Below are 24,794 nucleotides of genomic sequence, written 5' to 3'. Positions count from 1 at the left end.
TACTTGATGATTGTAATATTTAGTATAGTGTTGCTGATTGTACGCCAAAAACCTATAGATTGTAATGCATTTGAAGCTTCATAACAGGTGTAAGATAAGAAATGTTGTCCTGACTCTTGTAATTGCATGAATTGGTTTGAGTTTTCACAAATGAAAAATGTGAACCACTCAGTTTTTGATGCCTTGTTGAGAAATGGTGTTATTAGAACAATTCCTTATTATTATTATTTTTGTTTTGAAGGGGAGTGAATTTCCTCATCTCTGGGAACTAGGGTTGATTTGTTCAATAATACGTAGGATATGAATTATTGACCAATGAATTCAACCAAAATAAAATTAAAAGTAATAATAATAATAATAATAATAATTCTAACCTCGCTGACTTTCTTGCACGTTCTTAACGACAAAAGCTGGCTGTGGCAGCTGTAGTGATACTGATAACCCACTTTACATTTCTTCATGAAATGTGATGGTAAAGTGCAATCTTATAATATTATTTCATAATCGCAAGAGTTGACTTTAAACTATTTTTCTCCTTCTAAATGTCAAACTTGACCCTCAACAGCTTAGAAGCTGTAACTTGCTGTCACTCGCGGATAATAATAAAAAACCCACGACTCTATGCCTAGAGACACATCGGCTTGGCCATGAATACCCCTGTGGAAGGAGACCCACCAGAGACCCATCGCATGGCTGTGGTTCTCCACGGTCATGGGTCTTAATGGCTAGATGCCTGTGGTCTAGTCGTGGGTCTCCACGTCTAGAGACCATCTCCATGGCCGAGTAGGTTATTTTTCTTTTTAATTTTAGGGCTAATTTTAATTTCACATATCTAATAGAGATATAATGGACAATTTCAGTGGCATGTGAGTTGTGTGATGTATTTTTGTCCAAGTAAATAGAAAATGTTTTGAAAGTGGTAGATAATTGGAAGGGGTTGATTGTCATTTTCAAAAATTTGATAGGGTAATTGCAAATGAGGTATCATCAGTTTGAGGCTAGGGGAGTAAGTTAGTTTTCCTAGCAACTCATTATTGGTAATTATTGTCTTTTCATTATAATCTCTATACATGGATAAGCAAAGAATGTTGAGCGTCTATTTCATTGTCCTTTTAGTAATCACATATTTGGATAGAAGCTTGAAATTAATAACCCATCATGTTTCTTCCTTTAGCTTTGGAGAAACCTGATTCTTGACACATTTTCCAACTACTTTTCAGAGGGATTTGTGCAGCTGCTGAATTACTATTGCTGGTGCTAATGTACAAGTTATGCTTAAACGCAATGAAATGGATGTAGATGATGTTTTACGTATTCAAGTTCGTACAAATACATTTAAATTTCCTAGGATCATCGTCCACTGCCTATTTTTCTTGGAAAGTTTGCTGCAAAAATATGGAAATGATCAGCTTAGAGGAGACTAAGATGCATCTTCCTCTTTGATGTAGGATCCATTTCTGGCTTTATTCTTCAATTCTCATCGTTCTGTCTACGTGAAGCACATCTTCAATCCAAGCAACAATGTTGAATGCTACGCCTTCCAACACCCTTGAGTAGCTCTCTAGTATTGCTTTCCCCACATCCTGCAAAAAGTAATTCAGTATTGCCTGTTGGAATGCTTTGTCTTTTTTTTTTTTTTTTTTGAAACTTTACTTTAAACCTCTGAATTACCACTCGATTTGACACACCCTTCCGAACTTTGAAACCTCTCAATATAGACCCCTCCGTCATTTTTTGCCGTTAAAACCCTTATAATGACAAAATTACCCTTCAATTTTCTTTTTATTAAAAAAAATTGAAAAAAAATGGAAAAAACAAATTTTGAAAAAAAAAAGGGGTCTCAAGGTGGCCCAACCGTGGGTCACCTTGTGATTTGCTTTTTTTTTGTTTTTTTTTTTTTAATAATATTTTGTTTTAAAAAAATTAATTTAAAATTAAGGATAAATTTGAAATTTTATAAAAAAAAGTCAGGGGTATAAATGTCATTGTATCATTTTTAACATTTAAAATTTGACAGAGGTGCTCAAATTAATTGCAATTGAAAGTTCAGAAGTCAAAATTGAGAAGTTTCAAAGTTCAAGGGTATGTCAAATCGCGTAATAATTCAGAGGTGTGAAGTTCTTTTTTTTTTTTTTCACAAATGAATGAGCATGAAATTTATAGATGGCCATGCATGCACTTACCTTATTGTACTGAATCTTGCTTGTGTCCAAGGTTGTCTGCGACAGCTCAGGATACCTCTGCTTGAGGCAGAACAACAAACTCTCTGCCCTCTCTGCTAGAACATAATTTTTGTCACTCCTGTCAGATTCAGCCATGAGATCCTTCACCAGGTCCCATGATGATTTTGAATGGCTCAAACACGTTTTACGCCTCCATGTGTACATTGAGGCTTCAACCCTGTCTGCAAGCTCAAGTGCTTCGTGTTCTGATGCTATACTCAGACAGTCAAGAAGATGGTCCGGTAAGAATTTGTCTCCGGTGCACATATACCGGTAAATTGAATCACCTAGACATGCTTTTCCACTCTGTGGTTAAAAAGATATGTAGAAAAAATCATGTCAGCATCAGGAAATTTGTAATCACTGAAACAAAATTGTCTGAAAAAGTCCTAACAACACTCAACTGTTTCATTGAACTTATGTTTCTCATGCATAAAATGAACATGTCAGGGACTAATCTAAATATCACAAGCAGACAACATAGACAACACACAAAAAAAAACAGAGCAATGAGGACCGACTTTTGGAAGAGTTGCCATGTAGGTGTCTGGGATTTCCATTTCTGCAAGAATAGTGCTGTTGATGGCCATGGCAGCTTTGTGAATTTGATTGGCGCAGTCACGTTTGTGTCGCAGGTGCTTCCTTGCCTTCTCAGAGACGCCACCTGGAGAAACACATGGAATTGGCAACCACCATTTCTCTTCTTTCCGCTGAGCAACCTTCCGGAATGAGCCTGAACGAATTGAATTTCCTGACATGCTCCCCTGTTTCGCGTACCAGAATTCTGTATCTTCAAAACTATCCAATATTTCCTGTCAAACAAAATTTACCCTTTCATGAACTATGGCCCGTGACAGGAAATTGTGTTACTCTGAGGAAGATTTTATCAGTAAAAAAAAAATTTGGTTATGCAAGGAAGTGCGATTTGTTTTTAAAAATCGTGTTTTAGAATTGCACGTTTTAATATCACAAACCCAAATAAACCTTAAAAGAGAGCGACTTTAGAAAATAAAACTTGTCTCACTATGAGCATCATGTCAAGCTTCTGCAATGCAGGAAGGTTAATGCAAATATCTGATCTTGGTGTGCTTGCCATCACCTGAAAGACATCAAAACTTACGTTAGAAAGAGGCTAAAGCACTTGAATTCCATTAAAGTAATATATATATATATATATATATCTAAAAAGCTTCACCTCCACACTTGTCCCGTCATCTAAATCATGCAAGGTTGGGCTAAATTCTACTATGTAATCACACACAGATAAAAGACAATCCATTTCTCTTTTCCACAAAGCCTTCTTCTCAGGATTCAGAGGCGCTAACCTTAAGTTTTGGCCAAATACAGTTGCTGCAGAAGATCACAGAGATGCATGTGTACAATTAGATTAATATTTTTGTTTTTTTGTTTTTTTGTTTTTTTTTAAATGTTATAAAAGATGTTACCATATAGGTTGGTTATGGCATTTGAGATTGTAACCGAAGTGGAAACACCTTTCCCACTTCCTGACATGTCTTCCCCCAACAGAAGCTTAGCAAATCTCTCCTTCATGAGTTCAAGTTCTGCCAAGATTTTCACATAAATTTAAGCAAAGCTTCAATTGCAGAAGTGAGATATTATTCAATTTCAAACCCACCTGAATCAGTAGATTCATGATCATCAAGTTTATGATCGTCGACAGGTGGCTTGTGGGGCTTCATTGGTAGTCTGGTGAGAGATCTGGATTTGGCTACCGGCCATGGGGAAGGAGAACGTTCACTGGAAAAGCTGCTGTCATCTATAGGCTCTGAGAAGGCAGAGGTCTCAGAAAAAGTCCTGCTGTAAGCAAAAGGACTGCCGCTCATCGTCGATCGATCGTTTTGATCCACTGAAGAAGGTGAAGGTTGATAACCCAGATCATAATCATCGGAATTCGACAAATTATCCATCAACCTATGGTCTAATTGCTCAAACCTGCATACAATCATGAAAGTCTCCGAAATTGGGTTAGTGGGCTCTAGAGTCTCAGAAGTCAGAGCTTCATGATCATTAGCAGACATAGTAATTTGGTGGGTCTTTGAATGAATGTCTGGACCCGGGAATTGCCTTAAATTGTAGAACATAAAGAGTTGGAAAGGAAAGCATGAGTCTTTTCTTTTCTTCTTTCTTGCAACAAAAAGCAAAAGAGGTTTCTGAGAAGTTGTTGTTCTTGTCAGAGACAAAAAATAATTCACTGAACATGCAGCAAAAGCTTATAATGTAGAAATTTCCATGGAGGCTAGGCTCACAAACTGAAATTCAAAAACTAATAAAAAAGGCAACGGTTCGCAAAAGAGCAACGGTCTAACATTCTTTCCCGTTACCTTTATTGACAGGATTTGAATTTGAAGTGTTGGAAGCTAGCTGAAGAACGTTTGAAACAGTTCCCTCCCAATTAAGCATCTTTATGCACCCAAAAACCTTTGCTTTCCTAAAGAAGAACTTTCTTTAGAAAGACAGACCCAGATGCAAGAATGGCTGAATCTTTGCAATAGATCATGAGAAACAATGGCTTGGTGCTTGGAAGTACTACTACTATTGAGGCAACAAAATTCAACATATCATTTGCAATTTTATAATAGGAAAAAAGTTGGTTCCACCATCATTATTTTGCCTTGTAATTTCTAGTATTTTATTTTATTTTATTTTATGGAATAATGTTATTTTATTTATTAGATTGTTTTAGCACTGTTGTAATAAAAAAAAAAATTAATAAAACGTCATTTTAATTGAATGACAGTAGTATAACAGTCTACTAAATAACAGTGCTATTTTTTATGTTCAAATTACCGGACTTTAAGGATATGTTATGTTTGGATTAAATGTTGTCTTGATACCTGTGTTTTGGCCCATGATGCTCTTCCTTCTGTTGATATATTCATAGAGTAATAGTACTTCAAATTTTTTATTTTTTATTTTTTTCAGTAAAAATATCACATCCCAAAATTTATTGTCTTGTATGTGAGTCATGTACATTATAAATTAGGATCCTCTCCATTTTAAATGATAACAATGAAAGAAATAAATACCATGAAAAAAATGGATTTTGAAAGCGGGCAAACAAATCATTTAAATGATCAGCAAGTTGTAATTTTGGTAGCTTTTTGAAGATGATTGATATTTAATGCTGAGAGTTGCAGAAAACGATACATTCCAACAACAATTTCAACATAATATTTCTTGTGATGTGAGTGTGATCTACATGTGAATCACACGACACTTGATAATTGATAAGATGATGACAGAGTTTTAAAACCCTAATTAATTTAGGTTTTCGAAGAATTTCCTCTAATATAGTCAATTAAACTCACGTGTGTTTAAAATATATGTGATTGTCACGTATATTTTTTAAAGTACATATGAGAATCACACAATTAAAAATGCATATTAATTACGTGCATTTTAGACACATATCAGTTTTATTGATTGAATTGAAAATATTTTCTCGAGTCATTTTGAAGGTAAACTTTGTTGTATATAGAATAGGAACTTCGGGTTCATAATATCATGAATTTTTAATGCATAAAACCCATTTGAGTTGTCAAAAGTTAATTGAACCAAAAACTAGAAAATAATAATAATAATAATAAAGAGCATGAGGATCCCATTTGCATGTTGAGGAAATATAATATGTTAGTAGTAGCTTGCTTGGTCGGAGGTTAGCTTAGAAATGAAGCATGTGAATGGCATTAATCCTCCAATAAAAATTGATGAATTATTAATTAGTTTGAACTAAAACTAAATAAATGATCATATGAAATTAATTGAGTTCTCTGATAATGTTATTTAGATGTGAACAAAATTTGTACAAGAGGTCGTGGGATAGACGTGCATCCCATTTTCTCAGCCTTGTGAACTTTAGTTGATGAGGACTTTCTGATAATTATATTGAGGTCAAAGTTTCTTCGTTAACATATTCATGCACCTCTTCTGAGTCCTATTAATCAAAGTTAAATGCCAAATAAATATAACAAAGTCTTATTAAAAAAAAAGAATAAAGCTAAAAATCTATGGAAAGAATTTTCATAAACCCTAACGGGAAAAGGGTTACAAGGGATCGTACAATCATAACGGTAGCAAAACCCAAACAAAAAGGGTATTATCCTACTCAAGCCGTCAGCAGTACAAGTACAACGAGCATAAGCGTAAGAATAAAACATGTTAGAAAAGATACGAGAGTCCACATATTACCAATTTCCTATGAGAGGTTAAGCGAGGGCTCAAATCTCTTAACCACGATTTTGCCTATAAAACATGTTAGAAAAGATACGAGAGTCCACATATTACCAATTTCCTATGAGAGGTTAAGCGAGGGCTCAAATCTCTTAACCACGATTTTGCCTATAATAATGAAATATATATATATATATATATATATATATATAGGATAGAATTTTTATTTTATTTTTTTTTTTAAGAGGAAAACATTCCAGTCACATTCATTCGAAGATAATACGAGCATAAAGCTCTTACAATGCAGAGTAAAAAGCTTTGAAGCAACCATAGCCGAAGTTACGAGGTTACAACCGTCGAAGATGACGTCAAAGATACAATTATCCCAATCTCAAACAATATCCGTTAACCCATGACTAATCTTCAGTTATAACAACATATCTGCTCCAGACAGACTCATTCCAATGCAAATAAATATTGTAAATGAATATTGAGAGAGAGTAAGCTGGGGGAGAGAGAGACTGCAAATGAATCTTGTAAAGATTTTCTATAAATGGCGTGGACTATTTATAGAAGAAATTGTCTGTTTATTAACATGAATTTTAATTTTGCAATTAATAAAAAGTAACTCACTAATGGATATTTAATTTTGACCGTTACATCGTACTTATAACCACAAATAACGACTTCTAATGACCCATGGAATGATTATTTCATCAAAAAGAATACTCAAAACGTTTTCTCAATGGTACACATAAATGGCCAAAAGAGTTTTGATTTATCTTCCTGTCTCCTCTTCAATGTTCGAAAAAAAAAATGCAATTAATTCAAAATCTTCAAAATTAAATATTACTTTATTTTTTTGTGAACTGAAATAAAAACTAGCTATCATCTCAATCATCTCGCGTATATTTCTACTCAGATGGCATGCTTTATTCGCCGTTGGTATTTTTTTGTTCGATCATACCAACTCAGCGAAGCTTATTTTTGAGGCCCCTTTGTTTACGGAAACATAAAAACTTTCCCCACGAAATTCTCCATAATTTGACAAAGGCGTTGCATGTCCATTTTCTTGGTTCATTCTCTTCTGCAATGTGTCCTCTTCTCTCTATTGCATGGGCTTCTTTCTGCAATAAGTTTAGTTTAGCACTCTAATCTGCTTAATTATGCAAAATCAATCACACTAATTATATGTAATATGTATACGTATATATATACACATTCTTACATTTGCAATGAACTTAAAACCGATCCTTATCAGGCCTTTGTAGGTGTCATCTTCAAGCACCACGTTGTATGGAGCTGGTTTTACTTCTAGAAAACCGCTGTCAGTGCCCTCTGTAATTATTCCACCAAGGTGAATTCTGCAGTGCAAATTGGATTCATTTAAATGAAAAATTTTATTAATTAAATAAATTTCTTCACCAAAAGGTCCAAAACATTCTTGATATCTACTATTCCATGTTCCATTTGGGAGCAATTAAGGAGGATTAAAACATATATTTTATATTATATTAAGGCTTTGGATTGTGTCTTGTGCTGATGTGCACATAAAGCAAGTTGGGGTGTCACACGCCCCCTAACTTATGTCTTGTGCGCACAAAACACATAATGGAGTTGGCTTCTCTTAGGATTATTAAAAAAAAAAAAAAAAAACTATATGGGTAAAGGAAAAGGGATTAATACATGGTTCCACCAACAAATCCACCATCTGTGAGGAATTCTTTGTCCATTATTGTTAATTTAAGATGTGTCAAGTTTTTCCAACCAGACCATGGGAATTCAAAGGAGAATTTCTCATTCCACCAAGCATTATCATCTTCACCTGCATGCACAAAGAAACTAATTGGTTACTAATTATACTAGTGCTGGAAAACAGCAACATGCATGAGCTAAACCTGATGATGCTTTGCTTCTATGTACTTGAGTTCCACATTCGATGATGACGTAATAGGATGGTGTTCCTATGACAACAATATCATCAAATTCAACATACGAAAGGGATTAAACAAAAAAAAAAAAAAAAACACATTATTGTATGATAATAAACACAGAAATAACAATAGATCGAGGATATATATATAATTAATAAACACTATATATGCAGTTGGCATAATCAAAGAAGAAGGAAGTTGAAGGATACCAACAAGATTTGTGTGCGTAATGCCTTCTGCATTAACAAGAAGCACTTCAAGGATTCCCCCTCCCATCTTAATTTGTGTATATATAGGATATGTAAGGCGATACAGAGGGTATATATATATATATATATATATGGTTGATGACAGTTTCATCAGTTTATATTATATTTTTTGAAACAGCAATTGCTTCAGGTTGAAGGTAACGCATGATAAATATATTAAGAGTTACATATATACTTCATTATTACAGTTACAGTTTCCACTTTGACGAGCTTCCATTATTGAAATATCATGGAAAACAGCATTCAAATTGCTAAGCGACACTTAGCCGCTTCAGGAGATCATCCAAATCTTTATCCGAGCTCCCACCTTTGATCGCATCCAAGGCGGCGTCTCTAAGCTTCTTGACTCGGACTCTCTCTGGCCTTGTAGCATTCACAGATTCAGCCAATAGACGAGCTAACTCAGTCGACTCGGGAATATTCTCTGTGTCTTCACCTGCTCTGATTCCCACGCCTAGCTGCTCAACCAATAGTTTCGCATTCGTGAACTGGTCCGCGCCCAACGGCCATGTCAGCATCACCACCCCGGCGGCGACCCCTTCCAGAACTGAGTTCCACCCGCAGTGAGTCAAGAATGCACCCACGGCTCGGTGACTCAGTATGGCCACCTGTGGAGCCCATCCCTTTATCACTAAACCCCTACCCTCCACACGATCTTCGAACCCATCAGGAATCGCTCCCTCCTTATCATCATCATCATCGCCCACGTGTCGCCTAACGCACAGAATAAACTGGACCCCACTACACTCCAAAGCTTCGGCCAGCGCATCCATCTGTTTCCTCGGCAACGAGAAACGACTCCCGAAGCATACGTAAACGACCGAACTGTCATATCGCGCGCCTAGCCACGTCATAACCTCATGACAAGGCAACGAGCTGGGCCCACCTCGGTTAGCGGGTCCTACAACGCTGTCTTCCGGAGGCAATAGCGGGCCCACCGCCCAGACTCGATCATGCCCGAGTTCAGCGCGCATGTGTTCCAAGTAAACTCGCTCCAACTCAGCAAACGAGTTAAAAACCACACCCCAGCTGGCTATGTCATCGAGCATGTTACTCCTGTTAGATTCCCAATCTGGGTCTCCTTCCTTACCATTTCTATAGTAACGAGAGATCTGCCGCCATGGGAAAACCGGGGAGTGAGGAATTTGGGGGAACGATAACGGGGAACCCATGTCAAGTTTTGGTAGGTCTCGCCACAGAGACAAAAGAATCGAGAAGCCAAAGGCACCGGACGGCGAGAAGACGAGACGTCTCACGCCGAGCTCGCAAGCGAGGTGGTGGGTCCAGCCGAGGAAGTAATCGGAGATAATTGCTACAGGGGGGGAAGGGTGGGAACGGAACCACTGGAGGAGTGTAGGATAGTGAAGTTGGCTCATGGCGTGCACCTTAGCAACGCGACTCTCTCCTGGGGGGGCGGAGAGGACCAAGGGTTGGATTGAAGAAGGGTGGGTAGAGAGGAGCGGTTGGAGTAAAGGGAGGCTTTCGGCGGTGACCAAAACGGTGACCGTTAAGCCACGGGCGATTAACCGGTGGGTGAGGTCGAGAAGAGGTATGATGTGACCGGAGTCTGGGTATGGATAGGCCAGGATGTGTGGCCCGCCGGTACTGGAGGAGGACATGGCTGAAAATACTTTGGAAATCAAAATATGCTTTGTTTAATTTAATGGTAGAGGGATTTTCTCTTTTTAAGCCAAACTCTCTTAATGTGCACGAAACAGGTTGAGTTAACAACTTGACTAATGAAAAAGGATTTTAAGAATAAAATAGTAATTTGATAGGTCGGGTAGTAAGATTATCAGTTCATGAGACAAATTAACAATGTATTGTAGTTAATGAAAGAAAAAATAATTACCCCTAATCTTCCTACTTGATCATTTTTTTTTTTCAGTCAACAAAAAAAAATTATAATAAAAATAAAGGGTTCCCCACTAAAGTTGTTTTCAACATGAATATAATACGCAAGACTGACAACTGAACCAGAATTAAAACATTAAATTTTGGTCTATTATTTCATAACAACAAATTAAGCAACGGAAATATAAATTGTAAGGTTTCAATGTGAAACGACAGAAATGCCGCATGGACTGACAAGTGAAAGAAAAGAACATCAGGGGAAAAATTTACACATACACAGATCCAGCTTTTGATCCTCACGAGTGCAAATCCATCTTATGCGACCGCAGGCATGTCCTTGAGCCATGGGTTCAATAGCTTCCCAATTGAGTAGATAATGAATCCTATATCCCTCAGCTTCTTAGTCTCCACAATGTTTCTGCCATCAAACACAAATGCTGGTTTCTGCATATTATCAAAAATCATTTGCTAATCAGGGGTCTTGAACTCATCCCACTCGTTAGAATGCAGACCCCGTGAGATTCCTCAGTGGCCTCATAAGCGTCCCAAACAAACTTGTATAATGATTAATGAGAGATCCCTTTGTATCTGATCCTCAGTGACTTGTAAGTCATATATGCTCAACCATGCTTTATCCTCCAATGGCCCTTTGCACACATCAATTGCTGGTGTTTCCCTTGTGTCCCCAGTATCCTTCTTGAAGGGCAAACGCGAGTATGGCAATCTTTTTTACCAGACACTGTATTGAACATTGAAGAGACAACCCTGTTCACAAACCTGTTCTTTTGGTAGTCATTCGCCTTGAGATATTGAATTTGAACAAATCATGCTATTCCTAAAGCTTACTCGATCCCTTCTTACTCACCAATTTAGCCAGTCTTTCCACATCTTCCCATCTACCCTGCTCTGCATACAGGTCTGATAAAATCACATAATGGCTGGTATTTTGTGGATCCAGGGAAACTAGCCGTTCAACCACAAACTCTGCAATCTCAATAGGCCTGCACGTTGATCTACAACGCGCAAGAAGAACTCCCCAAATTCTTTTATCAGGCTCCACTGGCATTTCTCTTACAAATTCAAGAGCGGCTCTTATATTTCCATGGCGACTGAGTAAATCCACCATGCAAGCATAGTGTGGAAGTTTGGGAGTAATGCCATACTTAGCCTCCATAGAATGAAACCAGCTCCAACCTTCATTTTCTAGCCCGCACTGACTACAAGCAGATAATACAGATATAAAGACAATGTCATTGGGCTTCACTCCACAGTCCAACATGCTTGAGAATGTTTTAAGTGCCTCAGTTCCACACCCATTCATCCCATACCCTTTGATCAATGAACTCCAACATATTAGATCTTTGGTAGGAAGTTCATCAAAAAGAGCCTTTCCTTGCTTTATCCTTCCAAATTTGCAGTACAAGTCAATGAAGGCTGATGTTAAATATGCATTCAGTGAGTAACCAGCTTTTATTACATGAGCATGTATGCTTTCCCCAAGCTCTTGAGATCCCTTTGAAGAACATGCTTGTAGTAAACTGACAAAAGTAATCTCATTGGGCTTCTCATTCATGGATTGCATCTGTTTAAATGTATCCAAAGCATTATGAGGATTCCTGCCTTGAGCATATGCAGAGATCATGGCACTCCAAGCTATGAGGTCTTTGTGATTGAGCTGATCAAATATAGTCCTAGCTGACTCCTCCTCACCAAATTTAATGTACATTTGCATAAGTGCAGTTCCAACTGAAACAAAAGCCAGGAAACCACTTTTCAGTATGTAGCAATGAAACGCTAGGCCAAATTTATTCTCTTCTGCATGTGAGGATGCTACAACTGTATCCCGGATGATGGTTTGATTCAGTTCAAAACAAGACAGTCGCATCTTTAAGAAAATATACAATGCCTTTTTTGGACACTCATTGTCAATACACCCACGGATTATAGTCCTCCATGATATTATGTCCTTCTTCAATATATCCTTAAACACTAGAATTGATGCCTCAAGATTCCTACATTTTGCATACATATCAACAAGTGAGTTTTGAACATTTCTAAGACAATAAAACACCCTTTTTATGGAGAACCCATGTATCTCTTTCCCTAAAGACAAGACACCAAGATCAGCACAAGCAGATAGAATGCTTACAATGGTCACATGGTTTGGCTGCACACCATGACGTTGCATATCCCTGAAAAATCTTAAAGCTTCAGAGTACTGCCCATTTCTCACACACGCTGAAACCATTGCACTCCATGAAACCACATCCTTACTAGGTATCTGATGAAATAACTTCCACACAATTCCCATATCATACACAGAATAACAACCAAGAAGAGCCGTGAGCACCGAAACTTCTGACTCGAACCCCATTTTGATCCCCAACGCATGAACTACCAACAGCGTATCCTCCCATTCCAATGCCCCAACAGCCCGTATTACGCTTAACACCGTCACATAGTTGGGCCTTTTTTCATTCCAAAGCATCTTTTTGAACAGCCCAACAGCTTCATTCGGCTGGTTTTTCCTCACCAAACCGGATATCTTAGATGTCCAGGATACTACATTCTCTCTTTGAGCATAAAACTCAACTGGGTCTTCATAATATGCATAGTTATTGCGCAAAGAACTATAATTTAGAGCAAATATAAAATTTCTCAAACAAACACGCCGATGGGTAACTTTTTCGAACACTCTGAGTGCATTATGAGAAAGATAAATCATTAGACAGAGAACCAAAAAGTTACGCCGTCAACTCTCTTTATCTTTGAGGAAAATGAGAGTTTTTGCTAGTGGGCACGACGGACTGATCCTTGGATAGTTAGCCCAGAGAGAGAGAGCGTAATGGAGAGAGAATCACTCTGTTATTCAAACAAGTTCACCGAAAAGAGCCCAAAAAAAAAAAAGGACGCGCGTGAATCTTGATGGCGTAGAGAAATCCATGAGATAAATAAAAGCGAAAATTAAGTCGTTTTGCACAGGCATTACGGTGTGTCGTATGATATACCCGAGGGAAATAAAGACGGCGTGTCGTATTTATAGAAGACTGATGATGTATGCGCTGATGTCTGCATTTTTATATCAATAGCGTTTGGCCCATTTCCTTGACTTTACAAAGATTAGATTAATGCAAAACCCCGAAGCTTCTTTTGCCCAAATGTGGCTTTTGATGGAAGGAATTTAACTATACTATTAACACATGATTCATGAATGCTTCTTCAAAATTTTATTCTAAAGTGCAAAATTCCAGGAAAGTGTGTTGCCAGTTGCTGTTGTGCAAGGCATTGAATTGAAGCCTCCTTTGACATTCAAATGGGAAATGATGGCCCATTGGAAAGTGGGCAGTCTAATAATTAGAGCCTTATCAATTGTGCATATTTAATTACTATAAGTTATATAAAGTCTTCTCTCGTTTTCTAATTTCAATGCTTTTATCTCTACCTTATCATTTTGCCTTTGTTTTGTTTGTAGACTGTAGAAATGGGATGCTTTCGCTTGCACAATATGTCACTGCATATGCCTTTTTCTTACCCACTGAATCAACCTCGCACGACAGGCAATGGTTATTTGTTCCAACATCATCATAACTTGCTTATGCTAGGATCAATGTCATGGTTACATTTTATACAATCACATTTTCAAAGGGTGTCAACATTTGCTACCAAGGGTATTCCAATTTCCAGCTGCTATATATGGACACTTAAAAGGTCTTTTCCGAGCCACTGTCTAGAGCTAAGGACCGAGTGCATGCAATACCTAGGTGTTGCACGGGTGAAATACCTTTAATCTAGACCATTCATTTAAAATAAACGGCCCAAAAACTGTCACATCATTTAAAAATACTTATATATCGTTTTCACCAATTGTCACACTTCTCTGCCTACTACTATTTCTCTCTCAGCTTTTCTGTAACCTTCTCATAATCATCAAACTCCTATTCCGCCACTTTCCTTGTCTTCGTCCCATCGCTCAAGGTGGTTGAACTCCTTTCAATGGTCAAATGGTTAAAGGTATGCATGTAGTTATATTTTGATTGTTTACATCAAGGGTTTGGTGGTCCATTTCTCTTGAGGTGCGTTTTTTATGCTTTACAGGGTTAGTGACCATGAAGTATGGCTTGTCAATACTTTGTCCCGAAGAATCCTAGCACAACAGCATATAAGTAAATCTTAATACTCAAGCAGCCAGGCTACCTCCTTCACAGCCTGTCTTTGCTCCACATAACTGCAAATTAAATGAATTTAAACTTGCGTTGACTTGCTGCCCTAAACAACTTAAAATCAAAGTTAATATAGTCAAATCTTAAAGGTGGCTTCTTTTTCATTATAATTAGGTAATGCTGCAAACCCTTTCAAGTGGTTGTGACATAACATTATGGTTTTCGGACAAGTGGCTAATTTAACATGGTAACTTGGCAAAGGTTTTGAGTTCAAACTTTGCCTCTATCATTCACTTAAACTTTTAAGACATATCCGCATTACTTAATTACATGATGCCTTCTGTAATATTCGTTTTAAATCTGAGTTTGCATACAAGTATGATCAACTTGTAGAATTGGTCTCTTAATCTCTGTTGTCCACATGCGTGTGTGCGTGTGCAAGTCTCTCTTCTTAGGCTATAGCCTACCATCTATCTATTTAATAGGCCAACATAGGTGGACAAACCATACCTTTTCTCTATATTCTTTCTAGACATAATGTCTGAATCCCAAACTTCTGTAGAACTTCCCATCTTAGACATTTCTCAGCCACTAGACCCATCTTTCCTGTCCAGCCTATCAGAAGGCTGCAAAAAATGGGGTTTCTTCCACATTATTAATCATGGAATCTCCATAGATTTCTACAGAAAACTCTATTTGCTCTCAAAAGGCCTCTTCAGCCTCCCTTCTGACACTAAAATTAAGCTTGGTCCTTTCTCTTCCATCAAAACTTATACTCCTCATTTCATAGCCTCTCCATACTTTGAGAGCCTTAGAGTTTCCGGGCCAAACTTCTTTGCCTCTGCCCAAACTTCTGCAGATATCCTCTTTGCCCAACAGAACTCTGAATTCAGGTAATATATAGGAAGATAGTCTTCCTCTGGTGCTTTATACTGCTGTATATTTTTCTTTGTGCCTGTTTTTTATCCTACTTGATTAAGAATTTCCCTTTCCTTAATTAATCTGTTCTTTCTGATAGTGTGATATTACAGGAATGTGGAAGCAAGATGGCAGAATTGTCAAAGACAATCTTGAAGGTATTGCTCTTGAGCTTAGGGGAAGGTTTTGAGGAAAAATATTATGAGTCTGAATTCAAGAATTGCCATGGATATTTGAGAATAAATAACTACTCACCTCCAGAGAGTTTGGAAGATGAGGTTGAGGGGCTTGGAATGCATACTGACATGAGCTGTGTGACAATTGTCTGTCAAGATGAAATAGGAGGGCTTCAAGTGAGATCAAAGGAGGGCAAGTGGATGGACATAAGGCCATGTGAGGGGACCCTGGTTGTGAATATAGGTGATATGCTGCAAGCTTGGAGCAATGAGAAGTTTAGATCATCTGAGCATCGTGTCATTCTAAAGCAACCGGCAAACCGCTTTTCTCTAGCTTTCTTTTGGTGCTTTGAGGATCAGAAGGTGATTATGGCACCAGATGAAGTGGTAGGAGAAGGAAATATGAAGCTTTACAAGCCATTTGTTTGCTTAGATTACTTGAAATTCAGAGAGAGCAATGAGAGGGGGAAGTTTGAAAAGGTTGGGTTTACAGTCAGAGACTTTGCAGGGATTGATCCCCAGATTGATGGTTGAAAATATAAAGTCTTTTTCAATGTGTGTAGATCATATCATATATTTGATCATTTCCCATCAAGATATTGAAGCTTTTAAGTATGTATTATTAGTGACTGAATTTGTATGTTCTACTTTTTCCTTCTTTTTTTCTTTTGCCTGCAGTTTGCTGCAGGGAAAGTTGTGGGAGTTAGTTGAGTTTGGAGAGCTTTGACCTGTTGGTAGTTGTAGGGGAAAAGGTTGTACAGTTGGAATTACAACTTCCAACTTCTGCATTTGTTTATCATATATATACATATATATTCTTGTATTTATTTATGTACTTATCATTGAATGAAGGTAATATAAAAGCTAGCTTCAAAAGCATCTAAAAGGTCTTTTCTTTGTTAATTTTGCTTTCAGAACATATAGATCTAAACCCAAAATGCTTGGTCAATTCAACCAACTTCGACCAAAAATTGCATATAGAGCCTTAATGATTCTCTCATGGAATGTTTAAATTTCTTCTCCCATTATTTTAGTTCCACGTTCAAGTTTTAAAACTATTTTGTGTTATATAAAACTTAACATCCATTATTTAAGGAAGATGAGGTCACAAATATACCACTTCATGTTGTTTGGTTGGTTGTCTGTCATCCCCTAGCTTCCTCCCAACTGGTCTCCCCCTCAGTTTTAATCTGATTAAATCTGTTTTGGCCAGAATATATATATATATATATCACTAAAATTACTCTTTTGGCAGCCAACTACAAGTACGAAGAGAAACTGAGTAATCTTAGCCTTCTTTGTTATAATATTTTCCAAATCCGGCTTACATTGATTGTGAGTTTTTGTTTGTTAAAACGGGTCAGACACAACTTAGAATGATAGGTTGTGTCCAACCCTATTCTCATTAGTGGGAGAATTTTGGCTTGCCTCATTGACGGCCAACTTTAAGAGATGAACAATAAGAGAAAAACTAGGCTGATTACAATATTGTCTTATTCAATGAAATCAAGGAGTTGATTTTTGCAGATATTCTTAAACTTTGCAAATTGTAACAGAGCCATTATGCCAAGATTAGAATTTTCGTACAAAAAAAAAAAAAAAAAAACTCTTTTGACTTTTGAGACATTGGGGCTTTTATGTGCTATATATATATATATATATATATATATATATATATATATATTGGGGATTTTTGTAATTTTGTTAATATGTCAGTGAGAGCATATTGATTTATATTTATGGTGCATATAAATTAGTGCATCATAGAATTCATTACATGCAGATCACATGATCATATTATAATCAAGCTTGGAGTATCGAAGCAACAAGCAAGAATGCAGGTGTACATGGTCTAAGAGATGAAATTTTTTAGTGTTGCTTCATCAACATTTTAATCTTAATTTAATTTTAATGTTTGTTGAAGAATTAATCAAAAATTATTTTTGATTAGTTAATGCGTGAAATTGGCATTTGACAACTTGTCACTGTTTTGTTGACTCATATGATTATCCAAATAGTCAATACAAGGGAAAAATTCACTTTACTCCCCTGAAGTTTTAAGAATTTTTCAATTTGAACTTCAAAGTTTAAAAATTGGTAATGTACCCTACCTAATGTTTCTAAAAATTTCAATTTAAACCTTCCGTTACTAATTTCTGTCAAATTGAAGAGAAATCTATGAAATTACGTAATTATCCTCAGGCTTTTTTTTTTTTTTTTTTAATTTCCATCCAATTTAACGGAAATTAGTAACAGAAAGTTTAAATTGAAATTTTTTGAAACATTAGCGAGGTACATTGTCAATTTTTAAACTTTGAGGTTCAAATTGAAAAATTTCTAAAACTTCATGGAGGTAAAGTAGATTTTTCCCGACATACAATAAAGCATACGCTAATCATGTCCTCTTTTTACAGCAGTGTTTGATATTTTGGCTACGCCGCAAAAGATTAGTTAAATCATCAATTAGGAACCAGGCGTTCAGCAAAATTAAAATTTAAAAAATAAAAATAAAAAGAATTTTTAGTGTTAAGATGGTTATCACATGTTTTTGATAAGAATCCCAGAATTTATATGATTGAAAATTAGAAAAGAAATAGATAAATCGATTGCTTCAAGAGGAACGGGCCTCCAAATAGAAGAGATTGCAGCTATAAAAATTAAAAAAAAAAAAAAAAAAAAATACATAATTATAGAAGAATCCCCTAATACTTTACAGAATATTTACTTATAATAGAAAATTAATAATAATATGCGATTATTATGATGTAGATGCAGAGTTATATACACATGGGCTCCTATAAAATTGCACATAATTCATTAAATCTTCAAGTTATGTAGAAAGCTTTGCAAGCATTCTCTCTTCTTCTCCCAACGCAACCGAAAGAATCTTTTTTTAGAAAGCATTCTCAAATGATCGCCTATTCTATCTTTCCTTTAGATCAAAAATGGGAAAGATCCTCCTTTCTAGTCTTTTTCCCTCATTCAATTAAAAAAAATAAAAAAACTGAAAGAATCTTGGTAAATGTTAAGCACAAGGAACATGAGTTTATTAGCAGTTGTAATTAAGAAACTAACGATAGCCTAGAGCCAAGTCTTGGCCCAATTGACACCAAACAAAGGCTATAAAGCCTAAGAGCCTCCACAATCACGAGCCTCTGAGATAACAGTTAAACAAAGAGTCTAAGATAAAAGATTAAAATGCATTTTCTCAATTGACTTGACCATCGTAGAGCCGCCACTCTGGTGGTCATTTTCTTGTCTTGCAAGTGACTCCATTAATCAGCCGGACCGTCTGCAAATCTGCTTTTGCAGAAATAATTAGTTGTATGTTGCAATAAAGCGAACAAACTACAAATTATAAGTGATTCATTTAGATGTTCAAACATTAGCTGATGATGGTACATAAATTACATTGAAGGGTTTGGTTCTCAATCATTCAGACAAGCCATTGGCCAAAGCTTATTGGCTACTTTTAAGGTTGAGAACTTGAGAAGTATTTATGGAATGCATGTTAGGGAGTAGATCAAAGTTCTCCAATTAAAACTATCACGTTACACAAAAAAAAAAAAAAAATAAGGCTAAGAAACTAAGACTGCTAAACTGAGAAATCCTCTACAAATACAAATTGTTGCTAATAACTAGCTTCAATATGGCTTCTCAACACTTGCAAGCAATTTTCCAGAGCGCTTGTTTGATCATTCCCACAGGTGCAATTGCAGCTCCTCGAAACTGGAACCAAGTCAAAAGAATCAACATTCACAAGTGTGCATTTGGAAGCAACTTAAAAGGAAAATTAACTTCTGGATTCTCCCTAGAAGGACAAACCTTAGATTTTAAGGTCAATGTCAGAATGCCATTAGCAGCAGATGATTGAACTGAGTGTGCATCCAAGTGCAGAGTATTTATGGCATCCATGACATCAAGCAAAATATATTCTCTATAAGGACATCTCATCTCAATCAGAACCTCCTGCTCTTTAATGCTGACTTTCACGTCTAACGGTAGGCCGTCTTCGGGAACAGCTCTGTTGAGTTCTGGGTCAGTTTCATCAATGTCACTAGCCTTCCTCTTGTTTATCCAAGACTTCCTGCCATTATCAATCTTTTTCTTGTCATAGTTATCTGATATCTGCTCTACCATGTCCAGGTATTTCCTTCTGGCCCTGGCTTCAAAATCTACTGAATCCATGCAAGATTCCAACTCTTCTACCCTTGCCTCAAGCTCTTTCATGTATTTAATCGTGTCACTGAGAACTGATGCTTTGTCAATCTGCATAAGCATGATCAAGTGGATTATCATGAGCAGAAACACAATTAAGAGTATTTGATTTGAGGAAATAATTTGAGAAGATACTTCATAGCAAGTGCTAATGACTAAACCAGACAACATCATTACATCATGTCTTTTTCCTCAACATAATTACAAGCATCGTTTCTTATATATTTAAAACCATTGTGAAAACCTTGAGAACTGATTGAATATATGAGAGTATATTCGTTTAAGCACTCAATGTCAAGCTGTGAATACCTGAGACTTCCACAAAAATGTAGAGAAGTTTGTCAAAGAGAAAGAATCCTAAAGAAGAAAATGATCTTTTCAGTTATGATCAATGTCACATAATCTCCAGTAAATGACAATTGAATTACCTCACTGATAGAAGGAACCATTGACCTGAGAACCAGAAAGTTTTCATTCTCTCTTCTATTATCTGAAATATGTCCTATGCAAATATCATCACTTTTCAATTTTCGCACCCAAACTTTTCCACCATTTTCCTTCTGGGACCTGAGAGAGCAACCACCATACATCAAAGGGACTGTCAATAAAATCTTTTTTAGCATTCTCTGCTGTACCTGTGGCCTATGAGCATCATTAATTGCTACATTTTTCCAACTCAGGAAACTGGATTTGCAATCTCTATAACGCAAACTTGGGTTTTCAATCAACTGAGGTGAGCTTCCCAGAATAGAAGAGAGAATTCTTCTGTAGTGCAAGTCATCATCAGCTTCAAGATCCAAGGAACTTAGTTTTGCGTGATTGGAGTTTTGAAGTTCTTGCAAATGAATGCGGTTTACATTTTCTCGCTCGGGAACAGAGATAGCTTTTCGTTGATTCACAAAAGCTTCAGAAATACAGTCACTGGAATTCATGGAATCTTGAACGCCATTGCTGAAGTCATCATCCATGAAATGCCAGCTCTGAACTTGAGAAGCCCCACCATTAACACCTTCAAGCATGAAGGAGTCTTCCGTCTGGTAATTGTGCTCACAGCCATTGGAACATTCATCAGGAGAATCCATGTTGATTTCTTCATGGATTTGTCCACCTAATTCACTGATTCCTTCCTGATCAAACTTGATTTCTTCTGTGGAGGAATATAGGTTCTCCAAAGGCAAAGTATTCATTATTTCAAGGTTAACCTTGGCACACATTGGATCTCTATCATCATCTGCTTTGTGAGGAGCAGAAGAAGATTTGTCAGAACAAACAGGCTTTGACAACTCTAATAAGGAGGCTTTGATGTGTTGAAGGAGACTAGGGTCCTCTGAGACCTTAAGATAGCACAAAAAAGGAGAAGAACACTTAATATGGGGATGAGTTGCACTGCTGCATAAATTTGTAAATGGTAAACTGAAAAATTCAGGACTCTAGTTCCACAAAATATTACCAGTTCGGTTACACCTAGCTCAATCACGCCCCCCAGATAGGGAAAACATACAACAGTCTGCAAAACAGAAACAACATACCATGTCACAAAGATGTCCGAAACCAGCAAAGAACACATTGTTGCCTGAGTAGAATTATTATACACGAATAACAGCTTAAAAACTGTTGGTAATCCTAAACACAATCGGAAAAATTTGGGAAATTAACTTGGTGTAGGAGTCAAATTAGGCAAACCCAAATAGAAACTACTCATGGTTCTTTCCAATTTGAAGTATTCAATATGTATGTATGTATTACTTTGTATATAGTTAACGGCTGATGTTAACAGTGCTAGCAGAGGGAACAAATAAAGCATGAAAATATATAATTCTGGAACATCATTCCATGAGCTAGGCCAAAAAAAATTACATAAAGAAGACATTAACTCTACAACCTGAACTGTGGCTTTGTTTTTTTCTAATAATGAAAACAGAAAACATGTCCAAAGTCCAAAAAGCTGTTGCCAATCTGATGGGTTTAAATAAGTACAGTTGAGTAATATGTTTACAAGAGAAATTTTCATACCTGAATAGATGCACTCTAAAAGCATCCGATGCGCAGTTATGGCAAAAGAAGTTCACACAGAAACACAGAAAGTCAGTTCATTTAGCTGCTTTATAATACAAAAGGGCTAAATTACCAGTTGAAACAGTGAGAAATTTGAAAGGGCTATCTGCCAAGGAAAACCAACCTTAGCCAGCAAAGATCTAGAGAATACTTTGCTATCTGCATATTGAGCATCGCTTAACCAGATGGTTTGACCATTTGCTAATGCTCTTCCTGGCAAACTGTGCAACAACAGCAGGAAGAATGATAAAAATATCAAAATATGAAGCATATACACAATAGAACTGATAAAATAAAATAAAATAAAAAGATTAGTACCCTTGGCCAGGACTGAATACAAAGGACATGCAAACCAAGTAATACCACTCGGCATCTGAGAGATCCTCTGGAGACAATGCTGCAGAAGGCCTCTTAGCTTGTTGTTGGTCGGTTTCACCTTCCAAAAGAGACTGGTAAAGTTCTCTCAATTGCTCACTCCTCTGTAAGCCTATTTTATCAGCCTTAAGCTCCATTGCTTGGACTGTTTTTCTAGTCTTGATGTCTCCATTGTAGTACCCATCACCCCATTCCAGTACCCTAGAAGTATTAATCACAACAGATCTTCTTAAAGTAAGCTATAAAAATGTGAATGAAAACGCATGTATCTTGATTATTTTATGTCATACAGTTATATTTAAGGGAAACAAGTGTGCCCAAGGGTATAGATTGCACGTGGCTGTAAATTGTTCGAATGCCAAGGGAAGCATTTTCCTCTCTCTCTAAAAAAAAAAAAAAGGGAAGCATTTTCCATGAGATAAAGTTTTCATCTTTCAACTTTCCTTTTCAAGATGTATTCTTTTAAAAGAAAAAAACAACTTCTTTTCAATGGATTCAAGCTGAACTGGATGCCATGAAATCTCACTTTCCTTTCATGTATACCAATTTAAGTTACATACCCATGACTAATTTTCAACGAAAGGAAGTGCTATAAGCTTTAGCAATGACCATATTCTACTTCCATAAAATTCTTCTGCAGAACTACATCATACCATTCGTTACAGAAACACAAACAATAATTACAAATGACTACTCTGAGCTTGACTTTGAAAGAAAGTTCCCATTTTGGGTAACACTTCTCCAGTGCTAAAGACAGAAGGTGATCATTTATATTAGATTCCAAATATCTATACAAACATCCTGATGTGGAAGTAAAGAAACAAGATTTGCACCAGAATAATATATACAAGCGGGAGGAAATGATGCACAAAAACAGAAAAAGAGGTAATACCCTTGCTGTGTGGTTGACAGTGACCAGAAAATTGCATAGCTCCATTGGACACTCCTTACAGCAACAGCAAGCTGTTTCCTTAGGTTTTCTGGCACCCCATCATGTGTTTGACTTCCAGTAGCCATTTTCTGACAGGCAACTCTTAAGCTGATCTTACAGAATTTAGAAGGCCATTGGTTCCCAGTTTTCCAGCTGATCTGATTGATGGAAATTTGCTTTCAGCAGAGTGAAAAAAAAAAAAGGAACCCAATTGGCTATCTTTCAACAATTCATGGCCGTTACAACCGATCAAAGATAAATAGCTCAGACCAACTTGAAGTTGCCTTAAAAGTGAGGTGGTATGGGGACAGTTTCTTTTTGACAGATGACCAGAAAGAAGGTTTGCTATGGCTTCTGAGCTCTGACGTTGAAAAACCAGGAGCCAATTGAAAATTTATAAGCCCAGGAAAACAAAAAAAATTGAAAATTCATAAAAGCAAAGCAAAAAAAAAAAAACCCATCTAATTTTTCCTGAGATTACACAAGAATCTGAGCTTTTTGGCTCTGTTTCCTGTTATGAATTTTTTATTTGTACGTCCATCAGACTATTCTATGCAGTGCTACATATATACTTAAAAATAGTTCATAAAGGGAAAGTGATAAATGAAGTTTACAAAATGTAAACCTTATCTTCATCCAAGAAAGTTTAAAAAATAATGTGTAACAAAGAATGTTTTCCATGTAAATGACGTTCATTAATGAACAACCAGCAAAAGAAAATAATGCAGTTTTTTTTTTTTTTTACATATTCAAATTAATTGTTTTTTTTTTCACTTTATTCCCTCTGACATGTCAGAATATACAATACTGACATTAAAATTATTAATAATTTGACAATAAAACTATTTAAAAAAAAAAAAAAAAAACACTATAGGAGCTTGGTTATTGATCAACAAAGGCCAGGTACTCCGAACATCACATCATGGTCTTTGAAATATGACACCAAGAAAATCAGAGAATTTTAACGCATAGTAAAGAGAGGTGGGGCATGGAAATTGTCCGGGTTGCAGCTGTATTGTAGTAACTTTTCTTGTTTGGGTCCTCTTAAAGGCAAATCTTTTCCCATCACAGCTTATTTTTTTTCTTGGTACAGAAAACTACCACGTTGCTAGTTTGTCCCTACACAAATAGGATAAAAAATAAAAAATAAAAAACTTTTGTTGTTTTTATCCTACTCTTTTCTGTGAGTACACTGTTAAAGTGGGGTGCTCACGTGAGCTTTGGCTGCTATGAGATTCTTTCTTCATACTATAATACAGTGCACAGTTAATTAAGAAAAAGTAAAACCTATCATTTTGTTTTTACTGTCTCTGTGATGTAGATGTATTCTCTCTGTCTTGAGGCTGCAAATTTATCATATGTTACAAAACTACTGTCTTACTCCAAATTTATACATTTGAGGAGGGAATATAATGAATTTTAATTTTATAAGATTCTTTCCCTTCCAATTATTTTCCACGTGGTAATTAATCAAATACGCTAGATTTGCCC

At 36.5% G+C, this 24,794-nt stretch overlaps 8 protein-coding genes across 10 annotated transcripts; 1 reads left to right on the top strand and 7 right to left on the bottom strand.

The window, feature by feature from the left end:
• Nucleotides 1-1,158: 1,158 nt before the first annotated feature.
• On the bottom strand, nt 1,159-4,664 carry LOC132187224 (rop guanine nucleotide exchange factor 3). Of its 2 annotated transcripts, XM_059601464.1 has the most exons (8): nt 4,565-4,664; nt 3,859-4,175; nt 3,668-3,784; nt 3,418-3,572; nt 3,247-3,321; nt 2,744-3,034; nt 2,184-2,528; nt 1,160-1,583 (listed from the first exon to the last, which is right to left on the bottom strand). In XM_059601464.1, the coding sequence occupies exons 2-8, from the start codon at nt 4,148-4,150 to the stop codon at nt 1,464-1,466; spliced, it is 1,395 nt and encodes a 464-aa protein (XP_059457447.1). In that variant the 5' UTR covers nt 4,151-4,175; nt 4,565-4,664; the 3' UTR covers nt 1,160-1,463. The 2 variants fall into 2 exon arrangements, with proteins under 2 accessions (XP_059457446.1, XP_059457447.1); XM_059601463.1 differs by lacking the exon at nt 4,565-4,664 and having other exon boundaries at nt 1,159-1,583; nt 3,859-4,425.
• Nucleotides 4,665-7,274: 2,610 nt separating this feature from the next.
• Nucleotides 7,275-8,623, bottom strand: LOC132186582 (elicitor-responsive protein 3). Its single transcript, XM_059600561.1, has 5 exons — nt 8,557-8,623; nt 8,312-8,377; nt 8,100-8,238; nt 7,642-7,777; nt 7,275-7,540 (listed from the first exon to the last, which is right to left on the bottom strand). Exons 1-5 carry the CDS (start codon nt 8,621-8,623, stop codon nt 7,385-7,387), a joined length of 564 nt encoding a protein of 187 aa, XP_059456544.1. The 3' UTR covers nt 7,275-7,384.
• A 140-nt stretch (nt 8,624-8,763) lies between these two features.
• Nucleotides 8,764-10,391, bottom strand: LOC132188807 (UDP-glycosyltransferase 89B2-like). The gene has a single exon (XM_059603359.1). It carries the CDS (start codon nt 10,233-10,235, stop codon nt 8,868-8,870), a length of 1,368 nt encoding a protein of 455 aa, XP_059459342.1. The 5' UTR covers nt 10,236-10,391; the 3' UTR covers nt 8,764-8,867.
• A 394-nt stretch (nt 10,392-10,785) lies between these two features.
• Nucleotides 10,786-11,222, bottom strand: LOC132188809 (UDP-glucose 6-dehydrogenase 1). Its single transcript, XM_059603361.1, is given in 4 exon segments — nt 10,786-10,970; nt 10,973-11,022; nt 11,024-11,193; nt 11,196-11,222. Coding segments are annotated over 4 exon segments (432 nt in total).
• An 83-nt stretch (nt 11,223-11,305) lies between these two features.
• LOC132186581 (pentatricopeptide repeat-containing protein At4g21065-like) lies at nt 11,306-12,355 on the bottom strand. The gene has a single exon (XM_059600560.1). The coding sequence runs from the start codon at nt 12,353-12,355 to the stop codon at nt 11,306-11,308; it is 1,050 nt and encodes a 349-aa protein (XP_059456543.1).
• An 80-nt stretch (nt 12,356-12,435) lies between these two features.
• On the bottom strand, nt 12,436-13,320 carry LOC132188808 (putative pentatricopeptide repeat-containing protein At3g01580). The gene is made up of 2 exons (XM_059603360.1): nt 12,620-13,320; nt 12,436-12,482 (listed from the first exon to the last, which is right to left on the bottom strand). The coding sequence occupies exons 1-2, from the start codon at nt 13,193-13,195 to the stop codon at nt 12,474-12,476; spliced, it is 585 nt and encodes a 194-aa protein (XP_059459343.1). The 5' UTR covers nt 13,196-13,320; the 3' UTR covers nt 12,436-12,473.
• Nucleotides 13,321-15,167: 1,847 nt separating this feature from the next.
• LOC132188582 (gibberellin 20-oxidase-like protein) lies at nt 15,168-16,462 on the top strand. Its single transcript, XM_059603080.1, has 2 exons — nt 15,168-15,523; nt 15,649-16,462. Exons 1-2 carry the CDS (start codon nt 15,168-15,170, stop codon nt 16,256-16,258), a joined length of 966 nt encoding a protein of 321 aa, XP_059459063.1. The 3' UTR covers nt 16,259-16,462.
• Nucleotides 16,463-19,068: 2,606 nt separating this feature from the next.
• Nucleotides 19,069-23,898, bottom strand: LOC132186033 (transcription factor EGL1). 2 transcript variants are annotated; one of them, XM_059599810.1, is made up of 9 exons: nt 23,265-23,898; nt 22,316-22,573; nt 22,122-22,218; nt 21,956-21,970; nt 21,393-21,449; nt 20,371-21,276; nt 20,252-20,299; nt 19,550-19,993; nt 19,069-19,453 (listed from the first exon to the last, which is right to left on the bottom strand). In XM_059599810.1, exons 1-9 carry the CDS (start codon nt 23,387-23,389, stop codon nt 19,382-19,384), a joined length of 2,022 nt encoding a protein of 673 aa, XP_059455793.1. In that variant the 5' UTR covers nt 23,390-23,898; the 3' UTR covers nt 19,069-19,381. The 2 variants fall into 2 exon arrangements, with proteins under 2 accessions (XP_059455793.1, XP_059455794.1); XM_059599811.1 differs by lacking the exon at nt 20,252-20,299 and having other exon boundaries at nt 23,265-23,894.
• Nucleotides 23,899-24,794: the final 896 nt, after the last annotated feature.

This window comes from Corylus avellana, chromosome ca7 (assembly GCF_901000735.1).
Source record: "Corylus avellana chromosome ca7, CavTom2PMs-1.0".
NCBI classification, from domain to species: domain Eukaryota; kingdom Viridiplantae; phylum Streptophyta; class Magnoliopsida; order Fagales; family Betulaceae; genus Corylus; species Corylus avellana.
This window is presented reverse-complemented; position numbering and strand designations above follow the sequence as displayed.